This window comes from Anopheles maculipalpis, chromosome 2RL (genome assembly GCF_943734695.1).
Source record: "Anopheles maculipalpis chromosome 2RL, idAnoMacuDA_375_x, whole genome shotgun sequence".
NCBI classification, from domain to species: Eukaryota; Metazoa; Arthropoda; class Insecta; order Diptera; family Culicidae; genus Anopheles; species Anopheles maculipalpis.
The window spans coordinates 17,158,033-17,175,046 of NC_064871.1; the positions used below are offsets into that span (position 1 = coordinate 17,158,033).

Sequence of the window (17,014 nt, forward strand, 5' to 3'; positions counted from 1 at the left end):
TCAAGGCTACGTACAATTTCTTTAATTCCTAAACCAATTGGGAGTGCTTCTGCTAATTTACTTACCTCATCTGTTCCGCGTACGGCGGTGTTCTAGGTGGACGGATACATCTCATCAAAGCATAAACCATCGTGGGACAACAGCTCGTTCACAAGCCGGATAAGGGAGGGGAGCAAAACGCCGCCACACAGATTTAACGTCTCATGTGTGCCGCAATTAGATGGGAGCGTAATGAGATTTTTTTGTTGTTGCTTTATCGTCTTACCGTTTGATGGTGTTTTTAAACGTTTCACTGTCGAGCGTAGTTGGACCTGATTCGTGTTAAAACTGGTGCTAAAGGGGTAGCAAAAAAAAAAAAAAAACGACAAACTACGATCAGTTGCGGTTGGCTATCTCTCTCCGGGGTTGGCTTTGACTTTGAAGTTCAGCACAGGTGCGCTAACGGGAAGGTTTAGAGACGGAAAAGAGAGGGAAGCAATATGTGGTACATACGGCCATAAAACGGTATTGGCAAAGATACAGTCCCTGACCTACAGCGCCCATGCTAAATACTCTATTTTGAAATACGATCATCAAACGATTTACTCATTTGGTGCTGCTTACCTGACCATCGGGCACGACGAGGATAGGGAGCTTGTTACGTAAATTGTAGTTAAACCTTGCCGGATAATCCGTTAACTGGGTGGTATAACTAAAAACATTGAGGAACAAATTTACGCGATATTCGAATCAATAACCAATGCCATCCTCTAAAATGTCTCATCTTAGATTGATGGATGGTTATCGTACCATTTATTTTTTACTGTTTTCATCCCTTTTTTTGGTTCTATTTTTTAATTAGCTTCATATCAATTTATGAATCGCTTAATCGTACTTTTTTCTCATACCTTGAACAATTGCATTAAAATGAATTTCCTGCATCTTTCCTGTACCTTCCTAAATTGAGGTTTTGCACACTAAACTATCACATGTTTATCGTTTTGTTTTCTTGTACAAACACACCCACACTTTTTGTACCAAAAAGGACCGTCCTACCTCAATGGTGATGATGAGGTTTTGGTGGTGCGATTGCAGGCAATTTGTTCGGCGTTCCATTAGCTACCTGTCCATTCCCATCTACCAATGCTCCTTCATCCGCCGCATTCGAGCCTAGTTCTAAATTTTTCAACTGTTGATTCCACATCTCCGCATATACACCGTTCTGGTCGAGCAGCATCTCGTGCCGACCGCGCTCAACAATCGCACCCTCCTTCAGCACCAGAATCTCATCCGCATGTATGATCGTCGAGAGCCGGTGTGCAATGATGATCGTCGTCCGGTTAGCGCATACCTTTGCCAGTGCCGTTTGGATATTACGCTCCGTTTGTGTGTCCAGCGCGCTGGTAGCTTCGTCCAGCAGTACAATTGACGGTGACTTAAGAATGGTACGTGCTATTGCCACACGTTGCTTTTCACCTCCGCTCAGGCGCAATCCACGCTCACCGACCTGCGTTTCGTACTGTTCCGGGAAGGTTAAAATTCGCTCGTGTATATCGGCACTCCTTGCCGCCATGATGACGTCCGCTTCGGGTGCTCCGACCCGACCGTACTGGATGTTGTACTTGATCGAATTGTTAAACAGTACCGTGTCCTGCGGTACAACACCTATCGCTTGACGTAGCGATGCTTGGCGCACGGTTTTTATGTTCTGTCCATCGACCGATATCGAACCACTGTTGACGTCGTAGAAACGGAACAGCAGACGCATTATCGTACTCTTGCCCGCGCCTGATGGACCGACAATGGCCACCGTTTTGCCACCGGGCACGCTGAAGCTAACGTTGCGCAACACTAGCCGTTCTGCGTTGTAAGCGAACGTAACATCGTTGAAATCGATACGACCACGTGCGACCGCTAGTCCGGGTGCGGATGGTGCGTCCAGTACTTCCTGCTCTTCGCGCATCAGATCAAACATGTTTTCCATGTCGACGAAATTTTTCTGGATTGCTCTGTAAAACATACGAACGTGTACAAACATAATTTTAGCTCAGAAAATTCAGGGACTTGACGATACACTTCAAACGCATTCTAGAATGCCAATTACCTGTAGAAGGTACCGAACCAATTGAGCGGTACGTAAAGTTGAATTATATAGCTGGCAAACAGTACATAATCACCGACGGTTAATCCTTCCTCGTATACGACAAGATACGCGCACAGCATCGATCCGGCGAGCAAACCGCCGCAAACAATGATATTTTGCATTGTGTTGAGGATGTTCAGCGTGATAATCGAGCGCCATTCTTCTTCCTGTTATTGAATGAATGAGTGAATTATGTATTAATTAATCAATTCATTTATTTATTAACAAATGCACGACGGTGATTGATTTCGCCTGATCTCCAAAGGACCTTATTGTTAGCGCGACCAAACAAAATCACATTACACTTATGCGGAAAAAGTAACAATCCATTGGAGCCACACTAAACAGGCAGAAGGCATCGAGGAAATTTTAATGACGACATCAACCAGAAGACTAGGACACAGGAGGATTTTCAAGTCGTCCACATAAATGAGGACACCATCAGACCCAAAACACTGTAATGAGGAAAACCCGACTAAACCAACGAATGGATCAGAAAAGGAGTCCTGAATGATGATGTTAGACGAAGAGGAACGCTTCGGCATAAGGCCAAATTGATGATATAACTATACAATATTATTTAGCACAACGATTGTATGTACTTTACTAGCCAACATCACATAAGTAACTTTACGATCGATACTCTCTCCCTCTCTCGAGTACGCGTAAATGACTGATAAGAAGAACCACTCACCTGGAACTTGAGAATTGCGTCCCGGTAACAGGAAACTTCATACTGCTCAGCCCCGTAGTACTTCACCGTTTCGAAGTTGAGCAACGAATCGACGCTACGGGCCTTCTGCTGATTGTCGGCCAAATTCATGCGGCGTTGGAATTTGGTGCGCCATTCCGTAACCATTATTGTTGAGACTAGAATGAAACGATTGTCCGTTTTTGTGAGCTGCAAATGGCTACCAATCACCGGCACCGGCACGTTACTTACCTATGTACAACGTCATGGTTAAAAACACAATAAATCCAAACCACCAGTTGAATGCCGTGATGAAGAACACGACCGCAATCAAAATGTCCACGATGGTCGGCGTAATCGAAAACAAGATGTAGTTCAGCAGGTTGTTAATACTGTCCGTGCCACGATCCATCACGCGCAACACTTCGCCCGTTTTACGGTTCAAATGCCACCGTAGCGATAAACTGTGCAGATGGCGGAACAGTTCCAGCTCGATCTCGCGCGTCGTGTACTGCTGGATGCGAATCCACAGAAAGCTGCGCAAATTGTTCAACAGTCCCATCGATCCGGTACCGCCACCCTGTAGGAACTTAAACCCAACGTACAGCAGTATCCAGTCCCAGCGAAATACGGCCGGCTTTTCCGTTAGACTGTCGACGATCTTTTTGTTATAGATCTGCACGTACACGTTAATGAGACGGCCGGCTATAAGCAGCAAGAAGCAGAAAACTACACGAAACTGTAGTAATGCGTCCTTTTTGGGCCACAGGAACGGTAGCAAGGTTCGCATTTTGGTCCACGCGTTGCTGAACGTGGATTGATTTTCCTGCGCCCGGTGCAGATTTTGGTACTCTTCGGTGAACTGGGTGGACGTTATGCCCGGTGCCTTCAGCCCGATCACAAACAGTAGCATGGTGATCGTGTACCGTGCCACAAACATCCCGAACTCTACCTTATCTCGCACCGTTTCCAGCTGAAACCATGCGTCGCGGTAATTGAGATTGATGAAGGCAACGTTCTGCACAATAAACACCAACGTCCAGAAGATGAGCAAAACCAATCCATGGCCACGTGTCGGTACGGAAGGTAGCTGATAGTAACGCTCCTTCACGAGCAGTACGATAGAGAACGGATAAGCAAATAGGGCTACTACGATCGATAGGATCATGAAACCGTACACCTGCGCACCTTCGAAGATGAAGCCTTCCAGCACGAATCGTGTCGCGGTGAGCAGCGGCATCAGGAGCAGCAGAAACAGTTGGAAACTGTACAAACGTGACTTGCGTATCCGTTGCGTGTCGATTTCCGTTGCATGGCGCAGATACATGATCAGCTGCAGTGTACCGAAAATGAGAAGAAATCCTCCGATCGTTCCCATCGCGACGGTATCCATGAAGCATTGCGAGACGCCATGATTGAACCAAACCACGTCCATGGACGTGTTGGTCGGACAGTAGTGGATCATTTTGAGTGGGTTAGGGCTTCGTCAGGTATGTCCGATGGTGCAAGTTGACGTTCAGCTGTAATGTGGAGAGCAAAAGATAAGTTAGAACCGGATCAGCACAGTAACCACCGACCTTGCCACGCGTTCATTCAACACTGACTGCATCTTGGAGAGTGTCAGAATGTGGGGTGGGATGATTAACGGAAAGAATCTGCTTAGGTTTGCACAATTATTTACCAAGCGGTGATAACGATACCGGCATCTGTGGCTCTTATCGTATTACCTAGTATTATTGCAACAGGTAATGTACGGGATCACGCGTGGAGCGGCAGTCGTTTTGTTTTGCATAGGTCATGACTTGCTACGATTTTATTATCATTGCTTCGATGCTTTGCATTACGCTAAGTCCAATTCAGCGTTTTTGTTCTGTATGCACAACAAGCTTGTTCCGAAAATCTCTTGTCTAGCAGCATGTAGAGATCCACTACTTCTACGACTACACTTTACAGAAGCATAGTACCCGTACCCGACAGGAATTTACTTATCGGTCAGCACCTAGGCAAGATTAGAGCGACTAGTTTCATCACTTCACACAGCCAATGAATGCACGCATTTGTAGCGATAAAGAGATAAAACGCTTACGGGATTAGTTCCGTATGACTAATGCAGTGCAAAAAAGCAGCGCAATGCTATATGAACTTGAGGATCCTATCAAGAACATGCCAAGAATGTGCACACTATTAAATTCAACGATTCAATAGCGTCACATTTATCGCTACACCCATTGGCATTAAAAACAGAACTCAAAAACACACATTTACACATAGCCATGTTTCTCTAGAGCAAAACTAGAAATGCATGCCGCGAAATTCGTCACAACCGTTGTTGTGTCGATAGTGGTGGTGACTTCACATCCATTGGATACGCAGTAGCACATTCGTTACATCACGGTGACGGTGCAAGGCTTTCTCCGTCGGAATTCAATTAGCAAACCGGACCACCGGATATGCTGGGCGTTATCGAGAGCCCAGAAAGTTCATTTTACCCTGCTTGCAATACTTACTCCGGACACCAGATGTAAATTCCACTTGACGAGAATATGTTTCTTGTGTGTTGTTCTTTTTTTTTTTTGTTTAAGTAAACTTTTCACAACAGTGTGTAATAAAAGAATTTATTGTTACATCCATATGCAACCACCAACAAAGAATGCTCACCAATGAATTCGTAGCAGCAGCTTGAGTGAGTTATGCTCTCGAATCAGATTTTTATGCTATGAACTACTTGAACTTGACTGTATTCATGGTTAAAACACAACCAGCACCAAATTTGAAGCGCGTACTGCGCGTGGAGCCGCAATATTGCACTTAAATAAAAACACCGACACGAAATAAAAGGAAAATGACATTGTATATTATTTTGAACGACAGCTGTTTCGAGGTGGGCCCAACGAGCAAATTGAAAAGAACTTCATAAATGTTTATTGTGCTTTGTAGTGTTTCAATGTTGATCGTATTATTGAAATAATTACTATATTTTTTTTGTAGATAACAAATAAATGAAGCTTTAAATATTTCAATAATTTTCAGTTAATGCATCTTGAGTTAATGTTTTCATATTAATATAAATGATCAACTCTGTATCATATCGATGAAAAGAGTTTTTGTTACTTGGGTCTGATGGTGCAGGGCTGCTTCGCCGAACGATGCTTTTATTGACAGTTTCGAGTAACGGCGTAAACAAACAAGAAAGCTGCAGAGCCGGAATGTTTGCAGCGGCTTGGTAAATTCTGAATAAATAAAGTTTTCTACCGTACCTCAACTCCTGCAAAAACCATCGAAACAGCAAAATGGATGAAGATCTGGAATTCCGCGACATGGTTTTGAAAAAGATGGAAGAAAATGGCTCCCTACTCGATATTAAGGTAATACGACTGAGAGTCAACTGTTTAGGAAAGTGTTAACAAACGAATGCTTCCTGTTTTCAGGCTAAAATACGCGCTCTACTTTACGATGTTATTGAAAATGAACATGCTACCACCCTGGATCAACCGGATGAAAGTGATCTTACCTCTAGTTCGTTTGACAAAGAATCTGCACCTCATCTAGATGTTAAAACGTTAGCTTTCGAACTGATGCTGGAAACCTTGGGATCGTTAAATCTCCAGTATACAAGGAAAATCTTGCTGGCTGAATCAGGACATCGAAGTATGGGACTTGGTTCGGAGCAATTGGCAAAGCAGCTAAAGCTTGACGATTCATCAAACGCTCCGCTAGCACAACCTGTTTTGATTTCGCTGATAAACAAACTGCGCAATGGAAACAATCCGCTCACCACTGCAACGAATGCAAACTACGAAGAAAAGCTCACAGAAGACACACAGCACAGTGCTCAACATGATCCGGATGTTTTATGAAACGATACAATTTCGAGTACGATAGCAGCAGTTTGGTTTATTTACTAACAGTTTGGATTCAAACAAAATCCCTCTATCCTGTATGGGTGGTGCCTTCGATGGGGGGCAAAAGTAATAGTAACAAAACTATTTCCGATGGCGATAAAAGTAGATTACGATGTAACACGGGAACCCCGACATGCTGATTGGCCTTATCCCTTGTACTGTTCCTGTTGTAAACGTTGAGTTAATGCTCTCGAAACGACATTCCATGAGTCCATAAACCTATCCATGCACATGGCGATGCATTTCTGTAAGCACACACACAACATATGCGATATGAAAACAATGATATTAAAGAAAACACGATTGCGTAGAATAATTTAAATGTCTTTACGCACCTGTTCTGATCCATCCAAATCTTGGCCGGGTTTGCCAACACATTTTCTGAAGCATTTTTCCGTCATTTTCTAAAAGAAGAGCATAGAAACATTAACATAATTTCTGATAACATTCCACATCGAACCTGGCAGTGCAACTCACGGTGACTAGTTCCTGAGCGTTGGCTATCGCAATCTTCTGCTTGATTGTGGTCATCAGCTCATCCTTCTGTGACGATGATAGATTCTCGAGCGAAACGTCCATGATGCGTTGCGTGTGTGTGTGATAAGACTAGAACACAGTCCGGTGGTTGGAAGTAATTATAAATGCGTTTGGGAAACGTTATCCCAATTTGGTAAATACGGTAAATATCCGGAAAACCGTTCGTAGTTCTTGGTTGTGTAATCCGAAGCCGCACGCCGTGCCGAGTAAAACAAACTGTCATTGGAAAGTCATGCGAAACGTCAAAGCACAGGTGTCAAGCAGCGCTGCAGTCTTGTTTATACGTCGCAAGCGTGTAGAAGTGAAATTGAAGTCAGTACAAAATTCGTCGCATTATTTTGTTGTTTATTTCAATTTATAAAAGGAGTGTGTCATGCTGAACGCTAGGTAATTTTGTTGCTTCTCTTGTGTTTCAATTTTCCATTAATTTTTCCATTATTTTATTACTGTTTGACAAAGTGCAAGAACGCTGTGTGTATGGGAGCCTTCATTCCGGCAAGGATAATGGTGATAGCCTGAAAGCTCCCAGTATCACATCCCTGGCCAGCACAGGATGAAAAAGTGTTGCAAAACGTTCTAAACACACACACGCATGGCAGCAAACATGAGCGGTCAACCAATGGCCGCTTCGGTGCACCACTCAGGACCACAGCACAGTGCGTCAACCCCAGGCAGCGGACAAGCTGGTGCGGGCAGCGCCACACACTCCTCCCATCCCACTTCCCAGCCACCGTTGGATGGCGAGAAACTGTCTGCCCGGAAAGCTCGCAAAGAAGCGGAACGACAGAAGAAACAGGCCAAAAAGTATGAGGAGCAGCTGAAAAAGATACGCGGTCCGAAAAGCCAAAAGTTGCAGATTATCGATGAAAGCTTTTTGGAAAAGTACCGGCATGTGCAATCGTTACCACCTGGGCCGACGCTCAAGACGAAGAAGCGCTCGAAAAAGGCACCCACCGACGTGGTGCAGATCAATCTGTCGGAATGCATCCGGGAGCAGCTGGCGGTGGGCGAACGTTCGGAACCGAAGCCGATTGTGCCGATCGTTCCACAGCAACCGTTGCTGTTGCTGCACAAAGGCAAGCAGCGGGAAGTGCCAAAGGAAAAGAAGCTGTCACGGCTGAAGAAGGACATTATCCGGAGTCGCACGGAAAAGGGTGCCGCTGGTGGACAGCAACCGGAAGACACACCGCAAAGCACAAACAGTGGTGCCGGAGAGCAGGAGAAGACTGTCGGAAACGTTAAAGGTGCCAACGGTGTCGTTGTGAACAAGCAATCGAACGACAGACCCTCACAGCACAATCTAGTCGATTCGCCATTCCTGAAAGCGATTGAGCGATGCTGCATCAACGATGGACCACCGCCGAGTCGTGATTCTAGCGAGTATCAGAACGGCTTTCCTTCGCTGCGTGTGTCGGCCGCTGTGTCCAAACCTACCACACTGAGACATTCGCGCAACTTTAGACCGTAAGTAGCAATAATCGCAACAGCATTTTTCTTATCAATTTCACCGATACGCTAACCACTTTCAGGTACTGTGACCATTTCATCTCGGATGAGTTGCGGGATTTGGCTGAGGATGTGGTGGTGAAGTTGTTTAACTATCAGACGAAAGCATACGCCAAAAATCCGATCAAAGCCGTCGCCAACAAACGGTTCGTGGTCGGCTTTAACGAGGTGCTGAAGTTGCTGGAGCTTCGTAAGATTCGGCTAGTGCTGGTCGCACCCGATCTCGAACCGAACGAAACCATCGACCAGATGGTGAGCAACGTGAAAATGCTCTGCCGCCAGAGCCAGGTACCGTACCTGTTTGCGCTAAAGCGCAGAAAGATCGGATTTCATCTGCTGAAGAAGGCACCGATCAGTTGCGTCGGGGTGCTGAGTTATGCCGGGTGTGAGGATACCGTCAAGCAGATGCTGTCGGTGGTGGAGCAGGAGCGCGAAAGCTATCGCAATTTGATGGTGGTCGATGCAGGCTGTTGAGTGCGGTGCTGCTGGCGTATTCGATACACTCGACGATTGTATGCAGAATACCGGTGATTGGCAGTTATTGGCAGACACAAAAAAACGTATTCTAGTCATTCCCGCGTGTTCGTTGCGTGTAGGTAGCGCAAACACCCAAATAATCTGCGTTCCAACCCCGTAACAAGCATTATCCCCTCAACTCTCCCCCCTCAATCGTCTCTTTACTATCAACATTTCTATCATCTCCTAGTAATGTGAGTGTTATATCATCCATATGCGTATATGAGCAGGGAAAGAGGTCGGTGCCACTGGTCGTGCTTGTGCGGCGAGGGTACTAACTTTCTACCATTACATGACATAATAATAAACGTGCAATAAAATTTGTCTAGGCATAGCCGTACCGGGTATTTTGTTTATTTTTTTTCCTTTTGTGCCAATAGTTCCTTAAGCTCTTTCCCGAACTAGGTTTGATAACCTTTGTTGTAATATTTTCTAAGGTTCGTCGATACTACAGATCTTGGCGATGGGGAAGATGTAACCCACAAGTAACTGCAACTGTTAGAAGAGAGGCTAATTAGACACGTTTGCTCTCAGCCAATTCAGGCGCTTCTTCACAGTACGTGCGGCGAAGCAGAAATTTCTTGGTCCAAGGCTTGATACGAAGAAATCATCATAACATACTTGGTCTTTCTTATTTTCAGATGCCCAGAACAGGTCGAATGTTCTCGCTATTCGAAAGATTGACTAAGTGTTGCAGGAGGTTTCAATTGTTCGTGTCTAAATGGAGTTAATTTTTAGGAATCATCTGATTTAACTGTTTTAACGTTTTTGGGCTAAAGTAGCTAACATCGAATAATAATAAGAAACACAAGCCGTTGACGGATAATTACTAAAACCAATTTATAATATGAAATACATAACATGGTAAAACAAATGAAAAGTACAAAGAACAATGCTTATTCATTGTATTTTAATTAACATTTTTTAAACTAATTGGTACAACGATTTGCAATAGAAAAGCCATAAAATTACGAAATGAAAAAAAAATAAAAATTACATAAAATTGATAGCAATGAATGTCTAATTTATTTCAAGTTTTTCCATCGAACTTAGCCTTTCACAGCAGAGAGAAAAAGCTTCCGCTAACCTGGAATCTTCAAGCTTTCGTTAATGTAAAAGTTGTACGTGCTTTTTTGTCGGTTAGTAACAGGAAGCTTTAGAGAGCTTTTTTGTATCACTTGTTTAGAAAAAATACAATGATTTAAACAGTGGAAACCCGTGTAAAGCGCAGGCTAGTCAACCGTACCGGATGATAGTCACCACCGGTTGAAAAAACTTAAATATGTTTGAATGTTTTGAGGCACTATTTTTTAAGTTATTTAAAAACAATAGTAAGCGTGAGCCGTTTTTTTAAATTACTTGCAAAACTCCTAATATTTAATCTCATCCAGTACGAAATATAAAAAAAATATTAACTTATCCCATATTAGAATGGCAAACGTGCTTACGAAAATATGATCCACTTGATTTGATTTTACTTCTAAGCTTCATCGCTGCCAAGGAAATACTTTTATCTCGTTAGTACTCTGCTTGTCCCCTCCCATTTCCCGCCTAGCTGAGTATGGATGAAAAATTGCAAGGCTCACAAAATCCACTTCGAACTTTGAACCGTGAAAAGATGAAAGCAGATTAAAAACCCGACGTGTCAAACTATTTTGATCTTTGCGCCGAACGCGGCAGCCCGGGCGGACGGGCAGTGTGAAATAGAACCGGAGCCTGAACAATTCTCTCACATCACCGTATGTGCACAACCGGGAAGATGGAGAGAAGAGAAAAAAAAGGACACGGGCTGGGTGGTCTATTTTGGCATAATTCATCGTTAAACTTTTACCATTACACCAGCGCACTTCATGTGCGTCGCGTCGTCTTCGTCGTTGTCGTCGTCCGTTGATTAATGGATGGCATCTTTGTTGGCATCCTTCCTATCCACACATACACACAGCAGTCCTTTGCGGGCGTCATCGTTTTTTAAGGTCTTGCCCCTTTTTCCTTTATGGTGGGAGCGGAAGCGACATCCTTCATTTGGGAGGAAATCACTGCGTAATGATTTTAATTCGCTTCAGCGAATGTGATGAGATATTGGATGTTTGGACTTTATGCGCCATTGCCTTGCCTTGCCTTATGGCTATTCATATGACGACTAAGAAAGAAGCATATGCTTTGAGCTTTCATTGCTCGGTAAATTGATTTAAATATGTTGCAGCTTTGCCGGAATGTTTATGTACGATTATTTATATGCCTGTGGGTGTTATTTATGAGCTTACAGTTCTTAATTTTACTGGGAGCGTATTTAGTGACGGGGATGAATGATATATGGTCGATATGGTGATTCAGTAAATTAATTTCCTCTTATGTAGATGCGGATAAGAATGGAAATTAAATCAACTAGTGTTGATTGTTATCTGTATACAAGACGATAAGCGAAAGAGTTTTCAGTTGTCGTTTTCAGACAGATGTAACTGTAAAAAATCAGAAGATGTTCAAACATCCTATCGCTTTAGCTACACAGTTAAACATTTTTTGATTATTTTTTCTTGGCTTAACTACTTGCCAATACCACGTAGTTGGATAGTCAGTCCTCACTACGGTGGGACTGTCCGGATGGGATTAGAACCTCGGTCCTGCCGTTTGAAGATCGGCGCCGCTGTCGCCTACGCCACCAGGCCGGTCCGACTATTTTAATAATTTAAAATTTATTATTATCGTTAATTTTATTGTTTTTTTTTCAAAACTTCAAAATTTTTGCGATAAAGTTCGGAAGTAATACTTATAAAATTCTTTTACTTTTTTTCGTTAACAATATTCATGGATGGAGTCGCCCAGTAGCTCAAGGCCTCATAGTGGTCTTCATCAATAGGAGTTTCAATATGTTCGAATACACTTTGTAAGTGTGTAAATAAACGATAATAAAATACATTAGTTTCTAATATAATTTTTATTGAAGAATCAAACATTCAGAAGACCTTCTGAATGTTCTGAAGCATCTAATTCGTAAAGATGCTTTGCAATCTTGAGTTGAAAAATGTATTGGAATGGAATTTATAGCAAAATAGCAGGGAAATTAAATCAAGCTCAATCAATTAAATCGATAACCATGTTTGTATCTGGTTTTGGAACATTCTAAGGAAAAGTAAATAAAGTGAAATCCTTGAACATTGTTATCACTGCACGCAACATAATTCACCCAATTAGTTCAATCTTCTATTCGTTGCTCTATTACACCGTTGCAATGGTTATTGATGTTGTGCCGAATGGCAAAAAAACACCATTTTAAAGTAACTGGCCACATGGCCACACGCTTACGAGAGTGAAATTCCTCCGTTTTGAGGCTTTGAGGTGGAAAAAGGGACATTATGACGTGAAAAGGAAAACAACAACCGTACCGGGATTATCGGGTTTAACGTTGCGGTGTGCTTAGGGAAAAGAAGATTTCCCAGGATCGGATCGTTTGCACCAACGCTTTGTATCGGTAAAGGAGAGAGCGAACAAAAAAAAAGATTGGATGAAAGTTAAAAATCTTCCATAAACAATGCCCGTCCCGACTCTTTCCCGATTATCTGCGCCACACAGGAGCGGAAGTTCCTGCCAGGATGACGGTGATGATGATCGTCAGTTTGTTGGAAACGTTCGGAGATGGTGTAAAGTTTTGGGCGAAAGTTTTCCCGCTCATCACGCTTGCACGTGCCCAGTGCTGGAGGGCTGGAAGCTGGAAGTATGCAAAGCATGGACGTGGTCTCTTTCGATGCGGGTGAACGTGGGTGGTGAGTGTGCGGGTTGATTGGCCGAGGAAAAGGGCGTACGGTGTACGTGTAGAACCTTGCCACCTACTAATTTGCCCATTCGTGGGAAGAACAAAGTGTATGTGTTTCCCTGTTTTGTTTACCGCTTTACGAAATTCCACTAAAACGGTGGTTGTGAAAGGTCAAGAAAAGCACGATGACCCACCAAAGGAAGCAGTGTAGCATACTATCATTCTTTTTGTGGAGGAAAAAAAAACATACATTTTTACGATTTCTTCGTTCTTTCGCTTTGGTGGATACAGACGCGGGATTAATATAATATTTTTCATGATGCTAAGTAAGCGGATCAGCATCAAATATTCACAGTTCACACTAGTGAAGAGGTGTGCCAAATCTTTTGGCTACAAATAGGGTGAAACGCTTCCAAACCTTCGACCGAAAGACGGAAGTTGCGGAATAGAAAGAATGTACGAAGGCTATAAATATCAATAGAGAGAGGATTGAAGAAATCTTAAAATGAAGCCATTTTAAGTTACGAAATTACTTTACGATAGGAAGGCAGAAGGACTGAAATTACATCTAAAAATGTGTGGATAATTTTAGGCGCGAACTTGCAACGGCTGCTCAGTGCCTTATGGTTCAATACAGATTTCATCGGAAGCCACCAATCTGGATTTGTTTTAGGTAAATAAGCCAGCAATCGATTCTTTACTATATGGCAGATTCGCCAGAAAAACCGATCGCACCAGATCGCTACGCACGACCTGTTTATTGATTTCGATCGGACCGAATTACGGAACACCGTGTTACAGTTCGAATTCGCTGCGTGGGAAGTTGGTACGGCTGATGAGTCCCACTATGGATGGTGTAGTGCAAGGCGAGATTGTTAAACATACTGTCGGAATCTTTCGATTTTCACCGTGGTCTGAGGCAAAATAACGGACTCTCGAACCTGTTTACTATTTAATATCGCTCTGGAAGGTATCATGCGAAGCGCCGGCTTCGACATCCGAGGCACGGTTTTTACGCGATCGCTCTGTAATTTTTTTGCTTTGTGGAAGACATTGGCAAAATCTGACAGACATCTGCGAGACATTGTGAGGCGTAAAAACGACTGAAATACGAGGCTGATAGGATTGGAGTGAGGATCAGTGTGACGAAGACAAAGCACTGCATGCTGGAGGCTTTGACCGTGATGGAGTTTACCTTGGAGTAGCAATTGACGTAAGCAGCGAAATCTGAAGGCACATTTATCAGGAAAATTGTGCCTACCGCGGGCTCCATAAATTTCTGCGATCCAGAAGACTACAATGCACTCGAAATGCACGATGAATCGCACACTGATACGTCTGACAGACCTCTACGGGTTCGAGTCCTGGACTATGCTAGTTGGCATAATTTCCGGGCAGATATTTCGATGGAAAGCCAGAAGAATACGATTGTTGAGACATGGTTCAGCACGAAGCGTAGAGGAGCACAGTGAGCTGGTTGGCTGGATCATTTGGAGTCGAACCTAACGGTGAACGAATGCAGCCGTGAATGTAGGACTGCAACTCTAGACCGAGCTTTCTGGAAACAAACTGGCGATCTAACGATGTCGTCACGCCGTGCGTAACCCTGAGTAAGACAAGGAAAATAAGTAACCACCACATGGGTATAACATTTAACGACATAGAATAAAAAAACTCCCTTACTAAGGGTCCTTAAGTTAATGAGACAACTGTTTGAAAAAAAAGCAAGGTTCACGAAAAAGGCACGATGAAAACCCTAGGTCCCAAAACATCTAGAAAATTCCAACAAACATAAAAACGCAATCGGAACTCCAGATTAATTGCATCATCCTTCCTTCTCAAATCCACCCATGCCTCCACCTCACTCCTCCTAAATGACCGAAAAGAGAATGCTTCAGGAAATTAAATTAAATGAAAGAATTGCAAAACAATACAACGCCAAACGCGCCACTGTTTTACGTCGGCACGAATTGCCCGTTTTGGAAACCAACCAAAACCTGAGAAATACGTGGTTCCTATAACGTGAAGAAACCTCCACGTCGAGGAAATCCGATTTTCCTCGATCGTCTGGCTGCTGATCCCTCGGAGAATTGTGCAGCCCCAGATAGTCGGCCAGTGCTCACAGTAATCATCGCAACAACGCATTACTCGATACGTTACGACCGGCTGAAACAACCCCAAAAAGGACCAAATACGTCGCTCCTACCACGGAGCTGCTGGGTTCGCTCCCTTGGGAAAGACACATCGAACGCCTTCCGCGTCTAATGAGGTCTATTGAAGCAATTGAGAACTTTCCGGTACGCGTGGCTAACGGCAGCCGGCAGCTAGCAACTTTGTCTCGTTCAAATAGATTTGCTTCCCGAGGAGATTCGTTTCATTCGTCTCGTTCCCACTCGCTCGCGCTACTCTACTCTTTCACGCGTTCTTTTGCAATTTGCAAGGAAGGTAACTAAATAACAATTAATACAACCGATAGTTTGATAAAATATTTAACGTTCTGCCCACATTTTATGCGTCTTGTGGTGGGCTCCCTTCATTCGGACATTCGGGTGGAAAGTTTTGCCTCTCGCAACCTTTCCCAGTCGGCCGAGAATTCCCGTGTGTCCGGCCTGTCGGCTACGATAAGGCTGCCCAATGCTTATTCACGCCTTCGGTCCGGTGGCAGTCGTTGGTAAAGTTTTAAAATTTAATTAACTCGACTTGAAGACTTCGACAACGCTGGACTCTTTCACACTCGCAAGACAGGAACATGGTCGGGCAAAGTTCGGTTGCGAGAAAGTTGGCCAAATTATTGACGCGCAATTCCATTTCCCGGTTACTTTGAAATGTGGTTACCACTTTTGAGGTGACGGGGGAAACTCTTGTTGCGGTAGGTGTGGGAGAGAGAACTTTACCGATTGCTTGTTTGCGAAAGTTTCGTGCGATGAGGGCTGGGCCGTGCGTCGTCCCGGTCACGTCGGAACATCGAAAGGTATCCTAATGAGCGATTCCTCATGCTTGATTATACCGGAATGGAAATGAATGTCACCTAGGAATGGTTTTGGGGTGAAAGTGTGCCCGGCAATGGGACGTGCGGCCATCACTTTGGTACGGGGTACCGTTTGTCGCGCGCTTGTGTGAAAATCAAAATGGCAGTTCCGGGTGAAAGTGTTGAACGTTTAATGGCTTAGTACAACATTGCCAGCGGGCTAACGAATGGGGCGGCAATTGCAACGGCGTTGGTGCAACGTTGATTATCAAATCGGTACGATGGAGCTTAAAGTATGAATTTGAAATCTTATCAATTTATGACTTCGTTAAGGCAAGAACTCGTCGTTTAATATTAGCAATATACAAATATGACTTAAAATTTTATAGCGTCGGAATCATTCAAACGATCATTAAATTAAATTTTTCGTGCCACACGTACGATCGCTTTAATGATTTTAAACCCTTACAGGCGTGCCACACGCCTTTCCACGAAGGACACTCGATTGTCTGCAAATAGTTGACCGTGCTTTGATCTCAACCGAAGGCCAAGCGTCACGTACATGCGTGTGTGTGTTTGTGAGTATGTATGTATGCAAGTATAAGAGGTACCTTTGATGCCACACTTGATGGGTGCCAGTTGTGTCGTGTGTGATGGAATGAACCGTTTCCAGCTGACTGGGCTGTGTGTTCCAAGAAGGACACAAAAACCCTCGCCGCCTTTGGAGAACACAGGCCATTTTCGTTAGGGAGGCAAACAGTTTCCCTGAAGGTGTGCGGTAGATTATTTTTGTTTAAATTTTCCCGGTTATTTTAATATACAGTTGTTTCTCTGAAAATATTAAACTTTCCATTAGTCAAAGTGCGAAGGGTAAGCGTACGAGTGACCGTGTAGAAAAGATTGCATACTTTTAGGCGATTATATGTGTGAAGGAATTTTGGAAAACGGAATGAGTTTAACATTCTCTATCAAGCTCGTTCTAACTCAAGCCGTCTTTGTAGCAAAGATTCGAATCGATTTC

General features: G+C 43.7%; 6 protein-coding genes across 6 annotated transcripts in view; 2 read left to right on the forward strand and 4 right to left on the reverse strand.

The window, feature by feature from the left end:
- Positions 1 to 17,014, reverse strand: part of LOC126558833 (uncharacterized) — a 284,233-nt gene that overhangs the window by 52,487 nt on the left and 214,732 nt on the right. The gene's annotated exons all lie outside the window — the stretch shown is intronic.
- The window catches only part of LOC126556713 (mucin-5AC), a 469,299-nt gene that overhangs the window by 23,014 nt on the left and 429,271 nt on the right, over positions 1 to 17,014 (reverse strand). The window lies entirely within an intron of this gene.
- Positions 1,037 to 4,287, reverse strand: LOC126557086 (ATP-binding cassette sub-family B member 6). The gene is made up of 4 exons (XM_050212737.1): positions 3,066 to 4,287; positions 2,817 to 2,992; positions 2,084 to 2,289; positions 1,037 to 1,988 (listed from the first exon to the last, which is right to left on the reverse strand). The coding sequence occupies exons 1-4, from the start codon at positions 4,276 to 4,278 to the stop codon at positions 1,037 to 1,039; spliced, it is 2,547 nt and encodes an 848-aa protein (XP_050068694.1). The 5' UTR covers positions 4,279 to 4,287.
- Positions 6,101 to 6,670, forward strand: LOC126564866 (uncharacterized). The gene is made up of 2 exons (XM_050221991.1): positions 6,101 to 6,178; positions 6,242 to 6,670. The coding sequence occupies exons 1-2, from the start codon at positions 6,104 to 6,106 to the stop codon at positions 6,668 to 6,670; spliced, it is 504 nt and encodes a 167-aa protein (XP_050077948.1). The 5' UTR covers positions 6,101 to 6,103.
- LOC126559539 (mitochondrial import inner membrane translocase subunit Tim13-like) lies at positions 6,830 to 7,457 on the reverse strand. Its single transcript, XM_050215709.1, has 3 exons — positions 7,193 to 7,457; positions 7,051 to 7,119; positions 6,830 to 6,960 (listed from the first exon to the last, which is right to left on the reverse strand). The coding sequence occupies exons 1-3, from the start codon at positions 7,292 to 7,294 to the stop codon at positions 6,862 to 6,864; spliced, it is 270 nt and encodes an 89-aa protein (XP_050071666.1). The 5' UTR covers positions 7,295 to 7,457; the 3' UTR covers positions 6,830 to 6,861.
- On the forward strand, positions 7,845 to 9,267 carry LOC126558037 (selenocysteine insertion sequence-binding protein 2). Its single transcript, XM_050213972.1, has 2 exons — positions 7,845 to 8,716; positions 8,782 to 9,267. The coding sequence occupies exons 1-2, from the start codon at positions 7,845 to 7,847 to the stop codon at positions 9,230 to 9,232; spliced, it is 1,323 nt and encodes a 440-aa protein (XP_050069929.1). The 3' UTR covers positions 9,233 to 9,267.